At 36.2% G+C, this 18,603-nt stretch overlaps 1 protein-coding gene across 3 annotated transcripts in view; it reads left to right on the top strand.

Moving 5' to 3' along the window:
- Nucleotides 1–18,603, top strand: part of LOC5577988 (serine/threonine-protein kinase minibrain) — a 232,117-nt gene that overhangs the window by 165,626 nt on the left and 47,888 nt on the right. For all 3 annotated transcript variants that reach the window (XM_021850450.1, XM_021850451.1, XM_021850452.1), the window contains 2 exons: nucleotides 13,810–13,931; nucleotides 13,999–14,136. In XM_021850450.1, the coding sequence (XP_021706142.1) occupies nucleotides 13,810–13,931; nucleotides 13,999–14,136 (260 nt within the window). The remainder of the gene's footprint in view (nucleotides 1–13,809; nucleotides 13,932–13,998; nucleotides 14,137–18,603) is intronic.

The raw sequence follows: 18,603 nt of genomic DNA, 5'->3' as shown, positions 1-18,603 counted from the left end.
AAAGGCTAATCCCGGGTAAACAGAAACGAGACCAAAACTGGGCGCGTGTGCCGTTTCCTAACTTTTGGCTACAAAGCAAGCTTATTTTGGAGCCCCTCCACTTTTCTGCCTACGTCGCCAACGTCTTCGTTCGTTCTCCATCGAAAAAGGGCGTCAACGAGCGGGCGGTAGTCTGCAAATCCGATTGTGGGAATCGGATGCTTCTCAGAAGGATGATTTAATTTATTTTGTTTGTGCTACGACTACGGCCGACGTCTTGCTCCTGGGGTGTTCCATGAAGTGAGGGTGGGAGGATCGGCCGTAGGACTTCTTAAGCGTGGGATTTGACGAAGAGAAATTCCGGTGAAATTTACCCCATAAACGAATGGTGCGTAGGTAAATGCCATTGTCTGCCTCACTTGGGAGGAAATATGGATTTGCGATTGAAGAAACGAATGCTTAAGGGTGACTAAGAAGGTTTTACAAATTTTGAGTATAAAATTTTGGATAGAATAATAATATACTTCTCTTCAAAATAATGGAACTGCTTGTAGAACACTATGCTGAGAAGCTGTTCCAATAAATACGTGTCGCCAAGGAGAAGATGAGCCGAAACAACTTATCCAAAATACAAAATTGGAATAATTTACGAACAAATATACAGTCAACTCTCCATAACTCGATATTGAAGAAACCATTGAGTTAGAGAGATATCGAACAGAACACAAAACCAGTGCAACTGCGATCCTAGGGACCATCGAGGTAGCTATGAAAATCAACTTCTAAGTACTAAGTACAACTCTGATGTCATTATGAATGGATATTATGAAATAGTTATAAGATTAGACAGTTCGATTCGGTATTTCTCACGGTGCCAAATTCTTCATCCTTGTTCAACCATTGCTGGTTAGAAAGGCTCGTGACGTAATCGGGTGAATATTGTAATACCAACGAAAAACACATTTCCCCAAATTAAATCCATTGCGGTTGGCGTAGGAAGGGCAACCTCGTGCACGCGCCAACCGCTAGACAAACACAAAATAAGTGGAAAGTTTTGCTCAGTTCACGGCCTAAACCGAAGTAGCAGCAGCAGCAATAGGCCAAACTCCGGCAGACAGGCGAAATTAAGTTCAACACAAAGAGCAAACAAGAATTCGACAATCACCGTGTCGCACCGAGGTCCAGTTTTCTAAAATGCTGCCAAAACCCAATTTCTAAACATGTTACTGGTTGAAAAACAAAGTCAAAAATGCATCCAAAATATCAGAGAGATAGAAACATGTTTTTGTTCATGTTTGAAGTTCTGTTCGGTAAATGATTTTTTATCTAGATTTAATATTCTTGACTTCAAATTAATTTTTATCTGTCGTTAATCTTTTTGAATTACCAATTATAATTGTAGGAATGTGAAATAATAAAATCATAGCTTCTTCATATCGTACGATTTCCGGAGATTTCATGTTCAATGCTCAATGCTCAATGCTCTTTTAAACATAGGGAATCGATTTGAGAGAAATTCTCTTGTCTATGTTTGCCTAGACATTCGCTTTTCGAAAAAGTTGATATCCCAAAAATATATGCAGCAGCAATTTTGTTGAAATTTTATTCTACGAAAACCAAATTATGGTGACTTTGATAAAAATAGGAATGCAACCCTAAAATATGTTCCATGACACTTATTATGACAAGTGATCAAAAGGTGTAAAATATTAGGAATGTGTATTTTTTGCCATGATTTTTTTTTAACCTAGACCACTGTGTCGGTTTAGGAGGATAAAAAATAAATGCTCCAACACGCCCGGGAACCTTCACTGGGGCTGTCTGTCATTGACTGTGATGCCAGCGGAATCTGCAACCGGGGTGCGCTAAAAACGCACGAGGGTGATTGGAATGACGTCATTGCAATACAAGTACGGAATCATATGACGGCGCGGGTTGATGTGCAACGATCTAACCTCTTGCATTGGCGGCTACTGCTGAACCGGATGCTGGATGACGGACGAATTGCGACTGAGCTGGATTTGTAAGAAGCAGTCTTTCGTTTTAACGTAAATATGATCAACAGCAATTCAAGACAATTGATTTCTTCGGTCCCTTCATTCTGCATACATTCTCACCCTTTGTATCTCGATATCTTCCTTTTTTGATATCTCCATAACTCGATGTATTCTGATTGATTATCGTTCTTTATTTTCTCTCTGTATGTCGATATGCTCATTATCAAAGGATACTAGATATATGAAATACCCGATTTCAATAAACATAAACAATTGAGGAACACGAAAAAAGACGTATATTTGTTTATTATTTTCCTGTAACGGAGTGGTTTTCAATTGACGGGGTTGGTGGTCTAATGGCTGCCGCCTCTACTTCATAAGCAAAAGGTAATGGGTTCAATACCAAGCCCGTCCCTTTCCTTGTACGTTGTAGTTGTATGTTTCACTTGTTTCTATCTTTCACTCTTAATCTATCACAGTTGATCTATCACAGTTCACAGCTTTTGCTAGAACCAGAGACGGACAAAATACCGTTTCCCTACGCTTCCATTCTTCCATCATTATAGCACGCCTTTCCTTAAGCCTAATACATAGGCAGTCTGCTAACCAAACAGCAAGCCTCTCAGCCATAAATTTACCACCCTTACACCTTCCCGCATGAACTGGCGTAGACGCTGGGGGATTTCTTAGCGTTTTTCGTAGTTTGCATAGATTTGCATTGATTTTATTTGTTTGTGAATTTTGTCTCACATCGCTGCACATCAGTGAAATTTGTAAACTGTATTTTTACTACGGAAAATATTCATTTCAATCAAGCAAACAAAAATCCTTCAATAATTCTTCCAAAGCACCCACGAGGAATATTTTTAGTGATACTTCCACGAACTCTTTAGGTATTCAACCATGTGTTTTTAATTTTTTTTTACAAGAATTCCCATGGAGATTTCTTCATAAATTTTTTCCGCACTTTTTCAGTGTTTACTTCAAGAACTGCCTGATTTTTCCTGAACTGTTTTAGACTTTCTGATCTTACCTTAAAGTTTCTCGAAGTATCTCTATCATATTGCCAAAATAAAAAATGTTGCTCTCCGCATTTCTTCAAAAATCTTTCAAAAATAATATTTTTTAATTTCTTCAAAAATGCTTACTTAAGAAAATTTGAATATTACAATAAAATTTCTAGCGGAATACGTTCTGTTCTTTCAAAAGCTGTTAAGTACAACTCAACATACACCCGATTCTGTTTTTGCACGGGGGATGCGTACCGTGCAAAAAAAGTTTTCAGTTCAAAATTTCAAAAACCGTGTAAAAAAGTAACACCATTTCTCGACGTTTCATGCAAAAATAAGGTTTTGGCGGAAAAAAAATGTATGGAAACTTTTTTTGCACGGCCGTGTAAAAAAAAATCCGTGCAAAAACAGAATCGGGTGTACTTGGGTTTATTCTACGAGTGGCGTGAGGTGACAATTGTCGGTCTCGTATAGCGAGGTGACAATTCTCGACTCGAGTGGAGTGACTCTCCATTTGATATGCACGGCGAGTCACTTCACCCGAGTCACTTCACCTCGCTATACGAGACCGGCAATTGTCACCTCACGCCAACTAAAAAGTTTCCTGAGCAATTTGCTCATGGATTTCTTCAAAGCATTATAGTATTTTTCTCCTGGAATGTCATCCCAGGATTCTTCCTTAAAATTCACTAGAGATTCATCCAGGTACTTTTCAGAGATTTGTTTTTCTTTACTGTACTGTGTAAAGCGATTCTTCTGGATTTTTTTTTAAGAAATTTCAAACAGATTTACTAAAGCATTTTGCAGTTCATTTTTAAACTTTAAAAAAATCCAGAATTTTTTTCAGGTATGCTTTTAGATTCTAGAAATTACTCCATAATTTTTTCCGTATGTTTATTCCGAGATTCTTCCGCAAATATCGGTTCAGAAATCTTTTGTATTAAGAATTACTCCAAGGAAACTGTCTTTATTCAAAAATTACTCCAGGGATTCCTTTCAAATTACTCTACGAAACGCTCCACTTTCATTTCTATCTTAAAACAGATTTTTCGAATAACACACAGAAAAAGTTTTAGAAGAACTTGTAAAGAAATTTGTTGGATGATTTCAGCTTGAAGAAAATTCTGTACCTAATATTACTAAATTCTTGTCTGTAAATTCTAGCATTGACCATAGAACTTCTGATTTCTTTTGATGAAATTCCTGACGATATTCCTTACAGAAAAGCTTTAGCGGGTTTTATAGAATATACTAATAAAATCCTTATTCATTTTCTTCGTGTTTAATTGACGTTCAAACGGATGGAAAATGTTTTGCATAAACTTCGAAGTTTCATAGCGAGCAGATTGATGTAGAAACCAATGTTTTCCTACTTGTAGAAATTGCTAGCTAATTGTGGTATTGTGATAGAACTGTATAAGTTTCAAGCGAAAATATTGGCGGTATTCTTTGAAGAACATTTGTCAAAGATGTCTTATAATAAAATTCTTAATGTAAGATTTAACTAAATTCAAATCTTAGAGGGAATTTTTGTATTGCTGTGAAAATGTGTTGAATAATTCCTTAAACGCATATGATGGTTCCTGATTTCCTTTCCGAAATTAGGAGCCATGCGTAAAAGAATTATGCGATTTTTCAAAACACCAGAATTTACCTGTTTTCTTTCGATTCCTTCAAGTGTTGATTTTTGGAAAACAAAAACATTTTTGTATGAAGTTCCTCAAGAAAGCGTCATGGGAAGGAAGGAGAAACAACAAAATGTTGAAACAAGTAGAAAAAATAGATTTTACAAGAAGTTCAATCAGAATCTTCTTTAGAAATTCGCCTTGAAATCGAGCATAATTCCTTTCTTGACTCCTGGATTCTCGAGAATTCTGGCAGAAAGTATCAATGAATTCCATCCTGGAATGGCACAAGAATTGAATCCAAGAATATGGATTTTGCCAATAAAACTATTTCTAAAGAAATGTTGTCAGGAAGAACTTATTCCGGAATCAATTAGCGTATAAAAAGTTAACATAGATGTCCTCCAGGAGGAATTCACGTTGAAAGTATGAACAAATTTCACATTATTATTTGACATATTTTCAAGAGATTTGTAGCAAAAGTTCTGAAGCCACCCGTCGATATTCCATGAGGAATTTGATTATACTAAATTCTTCAAGGAATATCGAAGGTAGGCTTCAAAAATTCTGCTACAAATTTGTTGGAGTTTTTAAATAATTTTTGGGATTTCTTAAGCATATAAAAGCATAAAAAGTATTCTTGGAAAAAAATAGTTTTGTTTGTCAGCAATAAATTTATTCGTGCGAAATTACTTGAAAAATTGAAGTAAAATCAAAGAAGGAAGTTATTGCTGGAATAAAAAAAAACTATTGTTGATTTTATAGGACTTTTTCGCACCAGGTTAAATTTCTGCCATCAATTAAAAAAAAAAAAAACAGCCAGCTCTATTATGAATTAAACCTTAATTTTTGCCAACAATTCCGGTTGTCTATTGTTTAAGAAATTCTTTTAGTAATGTTGCCTATTTTTACATTAAATTTTGTTAGACATTGTCTGAGTTGTAGTTAATGTATGAATTTCTTTAGTAAATTATCTGGCCAGCATTTTTCTACGCCAATGATTGAGTTGTGTACTTACATGTATATTCTTCAAAATTTTCTGCATCATATAGCAATATATTAATTAAAAAAAAAAAAAAAAAACGGCAAATTCATTTTTTTTTGCAAAAAAAAAGTGTAAATTTTGGGGTAACTTTCTAAGATTGATGAAATCTATATAAAAATATTGAGTTGTAAATATTTGAAATATAAATCATGAGTATTCAGAGCACGAAACAGCACAGGCAGGTACGATGATAGTCTTTGCTCACGGAAGTCATTGAAATTTCCATTACGAAAAGATCGTAGATCGACCGGAAATCGAACCCAGACACCATGGCATGGCTTTGCTTTGTAGCCGCGGACTCTAACCACTCGGCCAAGGAAGGCCCCTTATCATCTATTTAAATTTGAAAACACTTATCGAAAAAATTTGAATATGTTTCCAGTATTTTTACATAAAAAAAAATCTTGTCGAGTAGTTACATAAATCTACAAAAAATGTAAAAAAAAATCTCATTCTTCTAAATTGCATTTTGAAAGTACAGGATATCTGTAATTTTTTAAAACAAAACTCCTTAAGGGACTGACCTACCTTAGACATAGTATTGCTAAAAAACTTACAAGAAAACTCGATAAAACTTCAATACAGGCTAATTCAGCTTGGTGTTCAAGCACTTTGAATGTATCCAACATATTGCCTACAGTTGCCAATTCTTCTTCTTCTTGGCATTACGTCCTCACTGGGACAGAGCCTGCTTCTCAGCTTAGTGTTCTTATGAGCACTTTATATTTATATTCATATTCATTTTTTTATGCCAACAGGTAAAATATGTATCCCAGTGACTAGTTTAGCACGACATTAAAAGTAAAATAATAAAATTACGAACAGGAAAAAAATAACATAAAATTCTACGGAAGTTACACTTATTTGTTACGCGGGACATATTGGAGTCAAAGACACGATAATATGGATTGAAAACACGGCACATGCTACGCATAGGTTCATGCAATCCGTAGTTCGTCCTGGCTGGAGAAATGGTCAAAAACGAGTGCGTGCGTAGGTTGCGGCTGGGTATGTTGATATTCACCAGACTAAGCAGGGTTGGACAATCAATGTTGCCTTTCAGGAGGTCTCCAATAAAGCAGCCCTTTGCAACGTTGCGCCTATCTTCCAGTAAATCCAAATTTATCAGCTTGCAACGACTCCTGTAGCTGCGTAGGTTGAGCGGATTGTTCCATCTGAGATGACGCAACGCAAAGCGGATGAATTTGCGCTGGATAGCCTCGATCCGTTGAAGACAGCGGAGAAATACTCCAGAATGGGTCGCACAATGGAGCAGTAAAGAGCTTTGAGGCAGTATATGTCTTTAAATGTTTTTGCAAATCGGAACAAGAATCCCAGTTGCGACGAAGCTTTACTAACGACATATGCGACATGATCCTTGAATGTTAATTTGGAATCAATCAGGATACCCAAAGCCTTGATTGTTGTTTCCAAGGCTGGTAGCGAGTCACTTTTTAGTGACTTAGGGCCGATTTCTTCACCTTCGCTTAAGCCGTAAACCACGTTTACCCATATAGTTAAACTAGGTTTAAGGCTTAAACGGTGGTGAAGAAACCGCTTATTAGTCACTTTTTTTAAGCCAGTCACTGTAAAGTCTCTTTTTTGAAAACATTTCAACTCAAAAAAGTCACTTTTTTCGTCAAAAAGTCACTTTTTTCAACTATTTTGAGCTAAATTTTCGAGAGAAAATTACAAATCGACCTTCTTTCAATTAAGGCTGAGTTTTAATTTAACTCCATGTCAGTATCAAAATTTTGATTCATGGTTTTCCTGTGAAAAAAGACAATTTTTCAAAGAGTTTCATTCATTTTGTAATAGTATCTAAGTTATTATTAGTATGATGTAAGTTCATTATTGTAAAACTAAAGGTTTAAAAGTTTAGTATTCTTCGGTGTATTTTCAGATGTTTGTCATCTATTTGTTCTCGTTGTATTAACCAAACCATCCTAGTATGATACACATTAGCTCTTTAAAATTTTACAAAATCTATAAGGCTGATACAAATATAAGTTTTCTTTTATGTCACCCCCCCCCCCCCCCCCCCCTTAAAAAATCCGCAAATTTTGATGGGGAGAAAAAAAAAGATTCATAATTTTTTTTGACATCAGTTTGGTTTTTTAAATTTTTAAAGTAAAAACGGGTAATATAATGATCCAGAGGACGATTAAAAAAAGTTTAACAACTATCGTTAAAAATAAAAATTCGAAAAACAACTTATTTTTCATTTTTTTTTTTGTTTTTAATATTTGTATCATCTTAATATAGGAATTTAACACTAAAGCCTGATTCGCTGCTGTTAAGGAATCGTTAAAGAAATTTCTCGCCGATTAGGTACTTTGAGAAATTTTCTACAGCGAAATGTGATGGTCTGGGGGTGTTTTTCATGGAGTGGAGTAGGAAGCGTCGTGAAAATCGACGGAATAATGACGGCAGATTCCTACATTAACATCTTGCTGGAAAATCTGGAGGTTTCGCTGATCCAGACGGGCCTTGAAGAGAAATTCATATTTCTCTAGAACAACGACCCGAAGCATACTGGAAAGAAGACCAAGTCTTTCTTCCGGTCTTGTCGGATTAAACCGCTGGAATGGCCTCCACAAAGCCCAGACCTCAACCCCATCGAGAATTTGTGGGCGATTCTCGATGCTAGGGTTGAAAAAACTGGTGTTACCAACAAAAATAATTATTTTGAAGCCTTGGAGCGCGCCTGGGAAGAACTAGATCCACAACACCTACAAAACCTGGTGAAAAGCATGCCGAAGAGCCTCCAGCAAGTCCTTAAGGCCAAAGGAGGACACATTAACTATTAAATTGCTTTTTATTTTTCTTAAATCATCTTTTCTGGGGCCAAGAAGGAAGTGGGCACTTATTTTTGTCACTACTTTTTTTTCAATACAAATTGATTTTCTTTTTCTTTAAGTAAAATTCTTTTTTTAATCAAAATTTCGTAAGTGCAACTTTAAAAGAACATCAAAAATAAAATATCACAAAAGATTTAGGTGTGTTAACTTTAATTTGAACCAAATCAATGAGAGAAATTCGAAAACTGGTAAGGTGGGCACTTTATTTTGCCTCTCACTGTATTTGAGCATCTTTTAGGAATGTATATTATCAATAGTTTCTGGGAATACATTTTGAAAGAATCTCTTTCAAAGCTTTTTGAGAATGCTTCCAAAACATATATCCATGGATTAGTACATAATACAGAAATGCTTCAGAGAATGTATCGTTTCTATTGATTCGCTCATGAAATCTTGCATGCTTTCGTAAAAGATATGTGGGGTGTCGGATCCTCTTCTTGGCACTTTTGATTCACTTCTGCAAGAGGTTTTAGAAAGCCACGGAGTTTATATTTGACAAGAAAAAGCGCTATTAAAGTATTTTTAATTACATAGTTTATGACAATTTGATCGACTATAACACCCAAAACCAAGTGAATCATGAAAGTGTTCTAGTAATTTTGATGAACATATCAGAAGCTTAGTACTAATAACTGCTTTAAAAGTATAACTCAGATGAACGGCCTTAATCTATCGTCTTTATGCTAAATGACTATTCGGTCAAATGTACCTCCCATCAAAGTTGCTTATGGCAAATTTCAATTTCACTCAGGCTTGATTTAATTTTAAATATTGATTGATGGCCAAATATTACATAGAAAGTATCCTCTTGTGAATATTATATTTGATCCAACTTCATCTATACGTTACGTCATTTTTTTTCTAAATTTTAAAGTGAAGCATATCGAAATCCAAAGATGACCGCCATAATGGCCGATTTGTGTCCCTACTCACGTTTTCAAAGGCACTAAACTGGATAAATAGTTGGCAAATGTTTCTGATCTTCTTATTTTAAGCTTTCACAAAGCAAAGTTAAAATGCACTCTTGTTGGATATTTATTTGCGAGATTTGTGCCTTTGAAGTTTCAGTGCAATATTAGAAGTTGATAACAATAACTATGTCCAAATTTGATACTCAACTAAACCTAATGTCTTCAGTAGATCATATTGGATATTCTCTTCTTTATCGTAAAACAGTGTAGTAGAACTGAAATGAAACTAATTGCGTTTTGATTTTTAAGTCACTTTTTCGAGAATCGGAAGTCACTATTTAGTCACTTATTTCTGAAATCTGGTCACTAAAACAACTTTTTTCGGCACCACTTTTTGCTACCAGCCCTGTGTTTCGCGCTTTAGCTCAGTGGTCAACAAACTGCCCTCGAGAGCATTTTGTGCGGCCCGCAAACAAGTTTTGGATAGTTATGTCAAGTGGCCCGCACGTAGGTATATTTAAAATTCCTACTGCATTGTTGATGACAACGTTGAAATTCTTAAGATCTTGCAACCAACTTCTAAAATTACGGGCCATTTGTCTGCTTTTGTACATGTTCAACAATTGAATGACTATCAGGAAATAATGAGGTACTGATTGTCTTTATCAGCTCAGGAATAGCTTGGGTGTTTGTCTAACATCCCAAGGTTCCTCAAATCTTGCAGTTATTTCGAGTCAAAAGAAAAAGTATCGGTAGACTAAAGGCTTCAAAATTTCCTCACACTTTTAAAAATTTCTTCACTTTCCAGTAATGTTCAGCGTTTATGTCCTTAAAATGTGTCCTAGTCTTCAAAGAAAGCTTGGTCTTGACCAGGCACCTCAGAAATTTCTCATAAATGTATTAAAAAGTTTTTGAGCTTTGACTTGGTTGAAAATATTTAAAGATTTACAAAGTTCAAAGAATCATTGAAGTTGATTCCAGATGTTGCATGTCATCAATATTACTGTTCATGAAAATGATCTTTGCAATTACTTAGAAATAAAATCATTGAAATGAATCCTCACCAGATTCTTCGCCGACCTATGACGAAATAAAAAAAAACATCGTCATCCAGTATAATCATCCCTATTCTATTAACCAACAAATCATTATTCATTCCTTATAATTGCCTTTCTCAAAGAAAAAGGCGTTTGTAGTAAATTCGCTTACTACGCACCATACTTCATTCTTTTTCGATGACACGATTGATAGTTTTAGTCAGCTCAGAGCTCCCTAACAAAGATTCGTCATGATGCAAAATCTAAGTCAAGAATTACTGCAGCAAATAGTCATTCAACTGTTAAGTGACGAAGACAATTCATCCTTTGTCGTCGTTGGCTTTTTTACATTTGATTGCGAAGATTATCAACCCTGGCCCTCACATACCATGCGGCCCGTGTCATGGTTTGAAAACATTAAAGTGGCCCGCTTAATGAGTTAGGCTGAGGACAACTGCTGTTCGGAAAAATACCAGTAGATAAGTTAAGGTGAAGATAAATCGAAGCCAAACTTCAAATTTTCAAGAGCACGGATCTGGAGAACCAAACATCCGTTTAAGCTGAAAACTTAATCGATTGGTCACTAGCTGGTGGTGGCCAATCGATAAGGTTTTCAGCTCAAATGGATGTTCGGTTCTCCAGATCCGTGCTCTTGAAAATTTGAACTTTGGCTTCGATTCACCTTCACCTTAAATATCGATGCTAAAGGCGAGGCTAGTGAATCCACGCAGCGTTTTCGAACAAGCGATGGGATTCCATCAGGCCCACTTCTGGTGGATGATTTCAATCCCTTTCCTGCTGATTTTACAATTCCATCGGTGGCGTAGAACCGCTGAACGGAAGTCGGAAGTTGAAGAACAATCCTGATTGCTTCGTTTACTACACGTGGGTTAACTAGTTCGTCTGTAAAAACGCTACTAAATTGAGTACGGAATAAATCGGCAATACCCGCGGTAGAATATGCTTCAAAAATTCCGTTGGACATCGTTGATGGCAAACCGGATTCCTTCCGTTGATCATTGACATAATTCCAGAAACTTTTAGGATTATGCTTGAGTCTTCTTTGCAGATTGTCCTGATGGGCATTATACAGATGATCGTTGAGCCATTTATATTCGGCGTTAGTTTGAACGTAAATTTCTTTGTACTTCCACAGTTATTAACTGAGATCTTTCTTTGCCAAAGTTGCCATTTTTGCATTCGTATATCGTGTAGCAGGTACGATGATACTCAATGCCCAGGGAAGTCAAGGAAATTTCCATTACGAAAAGATCCTGGACCGACCGGGAATCGAATCCAGACACCTTCAGCATGGCTTTGCTTTGTAGCTGCGGACCGACTACTCGGCTAAGGAAAGCCTCTGTCCTTAGTCCTTAGAAGTTATGAAAATTGAAAATAATTACTGAAAGTTTTTCCAAAAAGAACGTAATAATGCCAAGTTTTGTTTTTGAATATCAAACTAATAACTCGAAATATGTGCCATCAGATTTTCATTTATTCAATCCTCGATTGCAACACAGAAATTGACAAGTTGGGCGCCTCTCAAAGTATAACTACATATCTGCATATCAAACATTGCATTAATCAAGAACAATATATCAAAGGAATAGTGTAATAAGTTTGTATCAATTCCTCTATCGTAAGGATGGATTAAGCTTACTGTAAAACGAGGATCAAAAATTTAATAATGCATAGGCATATAACCAAAACATACAAATACACTTGGATCAGAAAATTACATTTTGAAAAAAGGACGTCCATTTAACCAACCATCCAAACATAAAGAACACCATAAGCAAAGAAAGATTGAGAGACTCCCCTGCCTTGTTTCCACATGTATACAAACAGCTGCTCCGTTCTGCTATAGCAACCAAACTTCTACTTAAGAACGCGCAACACCACCACCACCACCATCATCCTCCAGCTCAGTCCTCCAGCGAGGAGAACAACAACAAAGCCATAAAGCAGCCAGCGGCAGCAGCAGCAGCAGACATAGCCCAAGAAACTTCGGCTTGGAGATCGAAGTTCGTTAACCTTATTTCCGGTTCAATTATTTTTTATATTCCTCTTCGCGGCTCGTGTTTTGGTTGCTGGATTTGTACCGTTCTGATTGGAATTTCGGTCGCATGTCAAATTGTAGCTTTTGTGATGATAACAATTATTATTTGGATGTTTACGTCGAAAAATCATGTATTTTCTTACATAATAGAGATATGAGTTTATGATATTTTGAATTCAAACTGCATTTCCAAATCGTACCGCAATCCGAACACATCACGGTAGAAAGACCGGGAGCAGTGGTCTTCCCGGCTAACCAACCACCGATGAATATTATGCTTTGGGTTTCGGTTGACCGGACTCGGAAATCTTGGTCCGGTTGGATCCCAGAAAAATATAAACGAACCACAGGCAATTGGCCCGGGTGCCTTTTTTATTCTTGGCGTACTCCGGACATATGTATAGACACGAATCGATAGCCAAAAATTGACCTTTCTCTCGGGTTTCCTGATTAAGTGTTTCCGGTACGGTTGCCGAATTCTGCCGCAGTCGCCTTCCTAGCCGTTTGCAGTCGACGAATGTAATTGCGAACCACTCGTTCAGTGGCATGGTGGCGAGGTTATCTCTTCTGAATTATATTTCTTTATAAGCAAAATTGAGAAGCATTTGACTTGCAGCTGCCAAAAAAGTCGTGTGAATACAGTAGTAAATCATTGATGGTTTGTTATTATGATGATTGAAATGAGGCGGTTTGGAATTGTGCTACATTGTGACAGCTGTTCTTATACAACGAAACGATTCGGTGATGGCTTCGGGTCTAACGGACATTGTGACTTCCGAAGTATTGATGAGTTTAATTTTCAGGTAATAATCCATGGCACCTGCTATGACAAAAAGCTGATCAACGATTGGTTGTCAAATCGTCCATTGGATTCATAAGCGTGTTGATTTTAAATCATTATGGATTTTTAGGTTATCCCTGTCTCTATCTTTACAACCCATTTCCAGAGTTTGCAGAACCCATCAGTCTTTTAAAGGTTTTTCCTTTTAAAGTCGAGACAAATATAGCGTTGACTTAATAAGTCATATTGAACTTTTTTTCCAAATAATCGAATATTTAAATCATATTAGATTGGATTTTATGCAATTAATTTACTTTTCAGTAGAAAAAGTAATACATTCAAATCGTATATTTATTATGTGTTAATCATCAGTCTACTACAAATATATATCTTAAAGATTAACAATCAATCCTATCGAAAAATGCTTTCAACTCAAACACTTACCAACGGTTGTAACTATACTCATTAACATTGTTTTTTTTTCTCTATTCTCCCCTTTTACAGTAGCAGCACAATATGCATCCGGAAATGTTCCTGACTCAACGCGGCAAAGGCATCATGCGCCGCTTTACGGAAGACTGGTCACAGAAGAACACTTACCTGCCGCTCATCGTGATATACATCAGGTAAAACAGATTCCTTCGGTGGCTCCCCTCGGCAGCAACTAATGATTGCCTTCCTATTTCTTCGTAGCGTTCGATAAGTCCTACATCATCGACAGACATTCGGGCGATGCAAGCCCGAATACCATCGCATTTTCGAGACCCAACGACGGCACCGCTGCGGAAGCTGAGCGTGGATCTAATCAAAACCTACAAACACATCAATGAGGTGAGTTGTCTAGGAAATTTGACAATTTTCAGGCGGAATACTTTCTCGGAATCATGGATTTCCAAGTCTCTGTTCCGCAAGGTTGAACGGTTTTTCACACTTTGAGCATGGTAGCGGACATAGCGCCGGTCCACCCGTCCTGACAGTTTGTGGCCACAGAAATTATTTCGCAAATATTTATTCAAATTTCGTTTACACCCACTTCAGTTGGCCCACTATGGCTAGATTCTATACAATCTGGCGGCCAAAAAAAAAAAGTTCAACCTTAGTGGAATAATCAATATTTTCAGAAAAAAAACAAGTTGAACAGTCCTCAAATATAACTCAGCGGACCCAGCCACTTATTGGCTACAATTTTTCTGATAAACCAGTGTCAACATGTTTACCCATTTGCAATTATAACAGTTTTAAAACAGATTGTCTTAAACGAACTTTCGACCCACCGGTAGGGCAAGAGGATGAACCTGGTGTGGGGCAAAAGTTCGCTAACTGAAACAAAAAATAGAGCCGGATCCTATTCTTGGCACTTTTGATTCACTTCGGCAGTGCGGTTTTTTTTTTTAAATCTACTGAGCTCATATTTGGCCATAATATGTGTCGCATCGAAGTGCTTCTTATTGCAAAATTTCAGACAATTCGGTCGAGAAAAACCCCCCCTGCCAGAGTGAATCATGGAAGTGCCCTGTGCAAGGTAGCACTACACCCTATCGATACTCTTATGACAAGACTGCTTTCTATCAGTCATAAAGTGAAGTTTGCCTGAAAATACACAACTGATTTTGATAAAAAAAAATAAATTAAAATAGGGTTAATTGCAGTATACACCCTAAAAAATCCTTAAAATAGGCTTAACTACGCCCTTACATAACCGACGAAAAAGATTTTTTTTTGTTTTATGCAATAGAAGTTCGACCAAAAATTACTATGCTGTTGCCTAAAACCAACAAATAGTCACAACTTTTCCAAATCTACATCGATCTCTATAATATACTATAATAATATTTCCATACATCTGAACTAACATGACCTATAATATAAAAAAAACCTTTAGACGCCATAACGTCTCTCTTCTACAGGTTCTTCAGAATTTTTCAGATTTGCGTGGGAAAGTTTCAGTGAATTTGAAAATTTTCTAGTTGTTTTTGCAAGAGATTTCTATTGGAATACTTTCAGGGACTCCTTTGGTGATCCTTCAAGAAATTTCTAGAGTTTTCTCCACCGAATTGTCCAATAATTCGCCCAGAAATTCCACCAGCAGTTTTTCATGGGATGCTTAGAAGATTTATTTCCAAAATTTGCAAAATTTAAACTACATTACCATCAGTAGTTTCCACAGGGACTACTCTGAAAATTATCCCAGAGACTATCTCAGTATTACCCCCAAATATTTGTCAACTAATGCTTCCACCGATTTATCTAGGACATCTTCCTAAAAATCTAGAGGAGTTCTTCCAAGGATATCCTCAAAGTTTTATTCCACAGTTTTTGTAGAAATTCAACAACAAATGCTCTGGGTCCATCGCTAGCTTTTCAGGCGAATACTGACCTAATACCCCTCCAATCCCCAACTCCGTAGCACTTATGAGGGTGTCGCTGAGTCGTTGGCCTCTCGTCGCCATTTACTTTCCCTATCACAAGTTACGGTAAAGATGGGCGTGGCCGGCAATAGCAGTAATTATGGTTTTGGTACTCTTGTTTAAGATAAGATAAAGGTTAACCCGCAAGCCTTGTTCCTGAAAGCAATCTGGATGAGATTATCGAAGGAAAAACGTGGATATTTATAGTATCTACTCGAATGACCAGTACGGTTAAAAGGTCGTAAATAAATAAATCAAATTTATAGTATCTAATCTACGAAGTATACCGTAACTACGCTAACGCTAAATTCATGTAGAGATTTTTCAAGGAATTCTTGCAAAAAATCCTCCAGGAGTTTCCGATTTTTTCAGAAATTCTTTTAATCGTATCCATATTTCTTTTTTCTTAAGAATGCATCCACGGTTTCTCCCAGAAATTTCCACAAATAATCCTCCAAGAAATCTATCGAGAACTTTTCCAGATATTGCTCAATAAATTCCAATAGGATTTCCTCATGGAATTCCTTCTAAGACTTCCGTATGAATATCACCAGCATCTCATTTAGGGATTACTCTTCCAGTTCTTCAAAATATTTCTCGAGTACTTCCTTAAGTAATTATACTTATACGACCAGCAATACTTGGCAGCACGCAACGAGGTATTGAAACTTCAATAATTATCCATGGACAAATGCTTGGTTGTATTCTCTGACGAGCGCATATGAAATTTTAGAAAAATATCCTTGACATTTCCTTGGAGACATCCCTAAAAGAATTCCTGGATTAAGTTTTTGAGGACTTCCTTGGAAAATTTGTGACTACTGTACTAAGAAGAGTCACGCGAGTTTCTCTAAATTCAAGCCTACTACTATTACCATTCCCATTCCCAGCCCTGCTCTTGATACTATCTAAGCAAGGCATTGCTGAATCTTGACGATTTTCAAAGCAATTCCCATAGAACTCCCACAGCACATTATCCAGAAGTTCAGGGCTGATTCAGAATTGCCGTAGGAATATATGGAAGTAGTTCTTAATAAGTTCCTTAAAAATTATTGGATCAAATTTTTACTGATATTTTGTGGCATTATCCATAAAAATATTTAGATCAGATTATGACGATTTACTAAAGATTGTTTTTTTTTGCAGAATTGTTGAAGAAATTGCATCGGCATATTTGATGGCATTTTTCAAGCGTCTTCAGTTTCTCCTGAAAATTATTTTTGCCAAATTTGTTTAATAAAATTGATTTAAACAGGATATAAATATGAAGAATATTCATATTTTTAATGTGAATGATAATAAAATTTGATCCAATGAATGATCTTGAAGACTGGACTGGTAGTAGGTTTTTTTAGAGACCTGGTCTCTATTTTAGTGCAAGTCTCTAAAAAGTATTTTTTCCCCTTATCTGCTTGCATTGAATCCTGATACAAAAATGTGTAGAGGCTCTTAATAAACCTTCAGAGACTATAGCGGGTTCAACAGGCTCTTCAAAAAATTCGTACTAGATTCCCCGAAAAGCGTTAGGAATTATCATAGTGATTTTATTCAAAATGCTTTCAGGTTTTCTGCAGGGATCTCTGCAGAAATTCGTCTAGAAATTTTCCTATCAAATCTTCCAGAAATGCTTCCAGCGATTTTTCAAAGGATGCTTAGAAATTTGTTTGCGGAATTTGCTCCGGGAAATCCTTGAGAACTTAAAAGTACTACCGCAGGTATAATTTTGATTTTTTTTTTTTCAAACTATCCTAGAATTTCTTCCCGATATTTTTTCACTAATCCTTCCACCGAATTCTCCAGTTGTTACTCTAAACAGGTCCTAAAAAGATTTCTATTGATTTTTTTTGCGAGGAAATCCACAAAGGTTCATTGCAGAGTTTTTGAAAAACTAGATTGAGCGTTTTTTTTTCAAGAAATCCTGAAATGATTCCTCCGCTTGTTCATGTTAATTCCTTCAAGAATTCATCCACGTTTCCTCCCAGAAATCTTATATTCCTTGACGAGTTCTTCGAGCAAATTCGATTCCAACAAATTTGTTCTAGTTATTTCTCCAGCATTTCATTAAAGTATTACCCTTGCAGTTTTTCAATCATTTCCTAAAAAGTTGCTTAAAAAGCAATCTTCGAAAGTTTATTTATGTTTTCCCACCAGTTAATACTACAGCAATTTTTCCAATAATAAAGATTCTGTGCAATGATTTTCGAGAATTTTTTTTTTTTTCATAAAACTCCGCGAAATAGTATCCCGAAATTCGATTGATTTTTATTTCGATTATCTTAGAAAATTATTTGGGAAATCTTCCAAAAGTTCCGCAAGAGTCCATGAGTTATTTCAGAGAACTTTGTTCATTATTAATAAAAAAAATCCTTGGCTTTTCACTGGAGACATTTTCAGAGGAATTCCCAAAAAAGCTTTCAATATTTTAGGTCTCTTTTCACAGGCTATTATGTCTATTGTCTAATGTCTTACTTTTAAGGTACTCAGTCGCTACCAGCCCAGTAAAATCGAAAAGCTTTCTTAGTCTTGTGGTATCGACTGGTATGAAGATGAGGGACTGGAAACAAAGAGATGTCAGTGACAAAAACTAGTCTTGAGAAAATCTACTTTGAAGTTTTTCCAACAATGTTTCATTCTATTCAAATTATATGATAGTCAAAAAAAAAAACAAGACAGTCTTCTAATAGTTATATTTTTTTTTCTATTCGAAAATATCGTTAGAACGCCTGGAAACAGTTTTCTCAACACAATTCAAAACTAACCAAAAAGTCGCACTCCTTTACGTTTGAGCTCCTCAATTATAGTAACTAATAATTTCCAACCTAGGATTCCACTTGATTAAAATTATTGTTAGCTTCAATGTGCACAAAATATTTGCCAACGTTTGTTTCGA

This window comes from Aedes aegypti, chromosome 3 (assembly GCF_002204515.2).
Source record: "Aedes aegypti strain LVP_AGWG chromosome 3, AaegL5.0 Primary Assembly, whole genome shotgun sequence".
In the NCBI taxonomy this organism is placed as follows: Eukaryota; Metazoa; Arthropoda; class Insecta; order Diptera; family Culicidae; genus Aedes; species Aedes aegypti.
The sequence above is the reverse complement of the archived record's forward strand: the minus strand, read 5'-3'. Positions and strand labels throughout refer to the sequence as shown.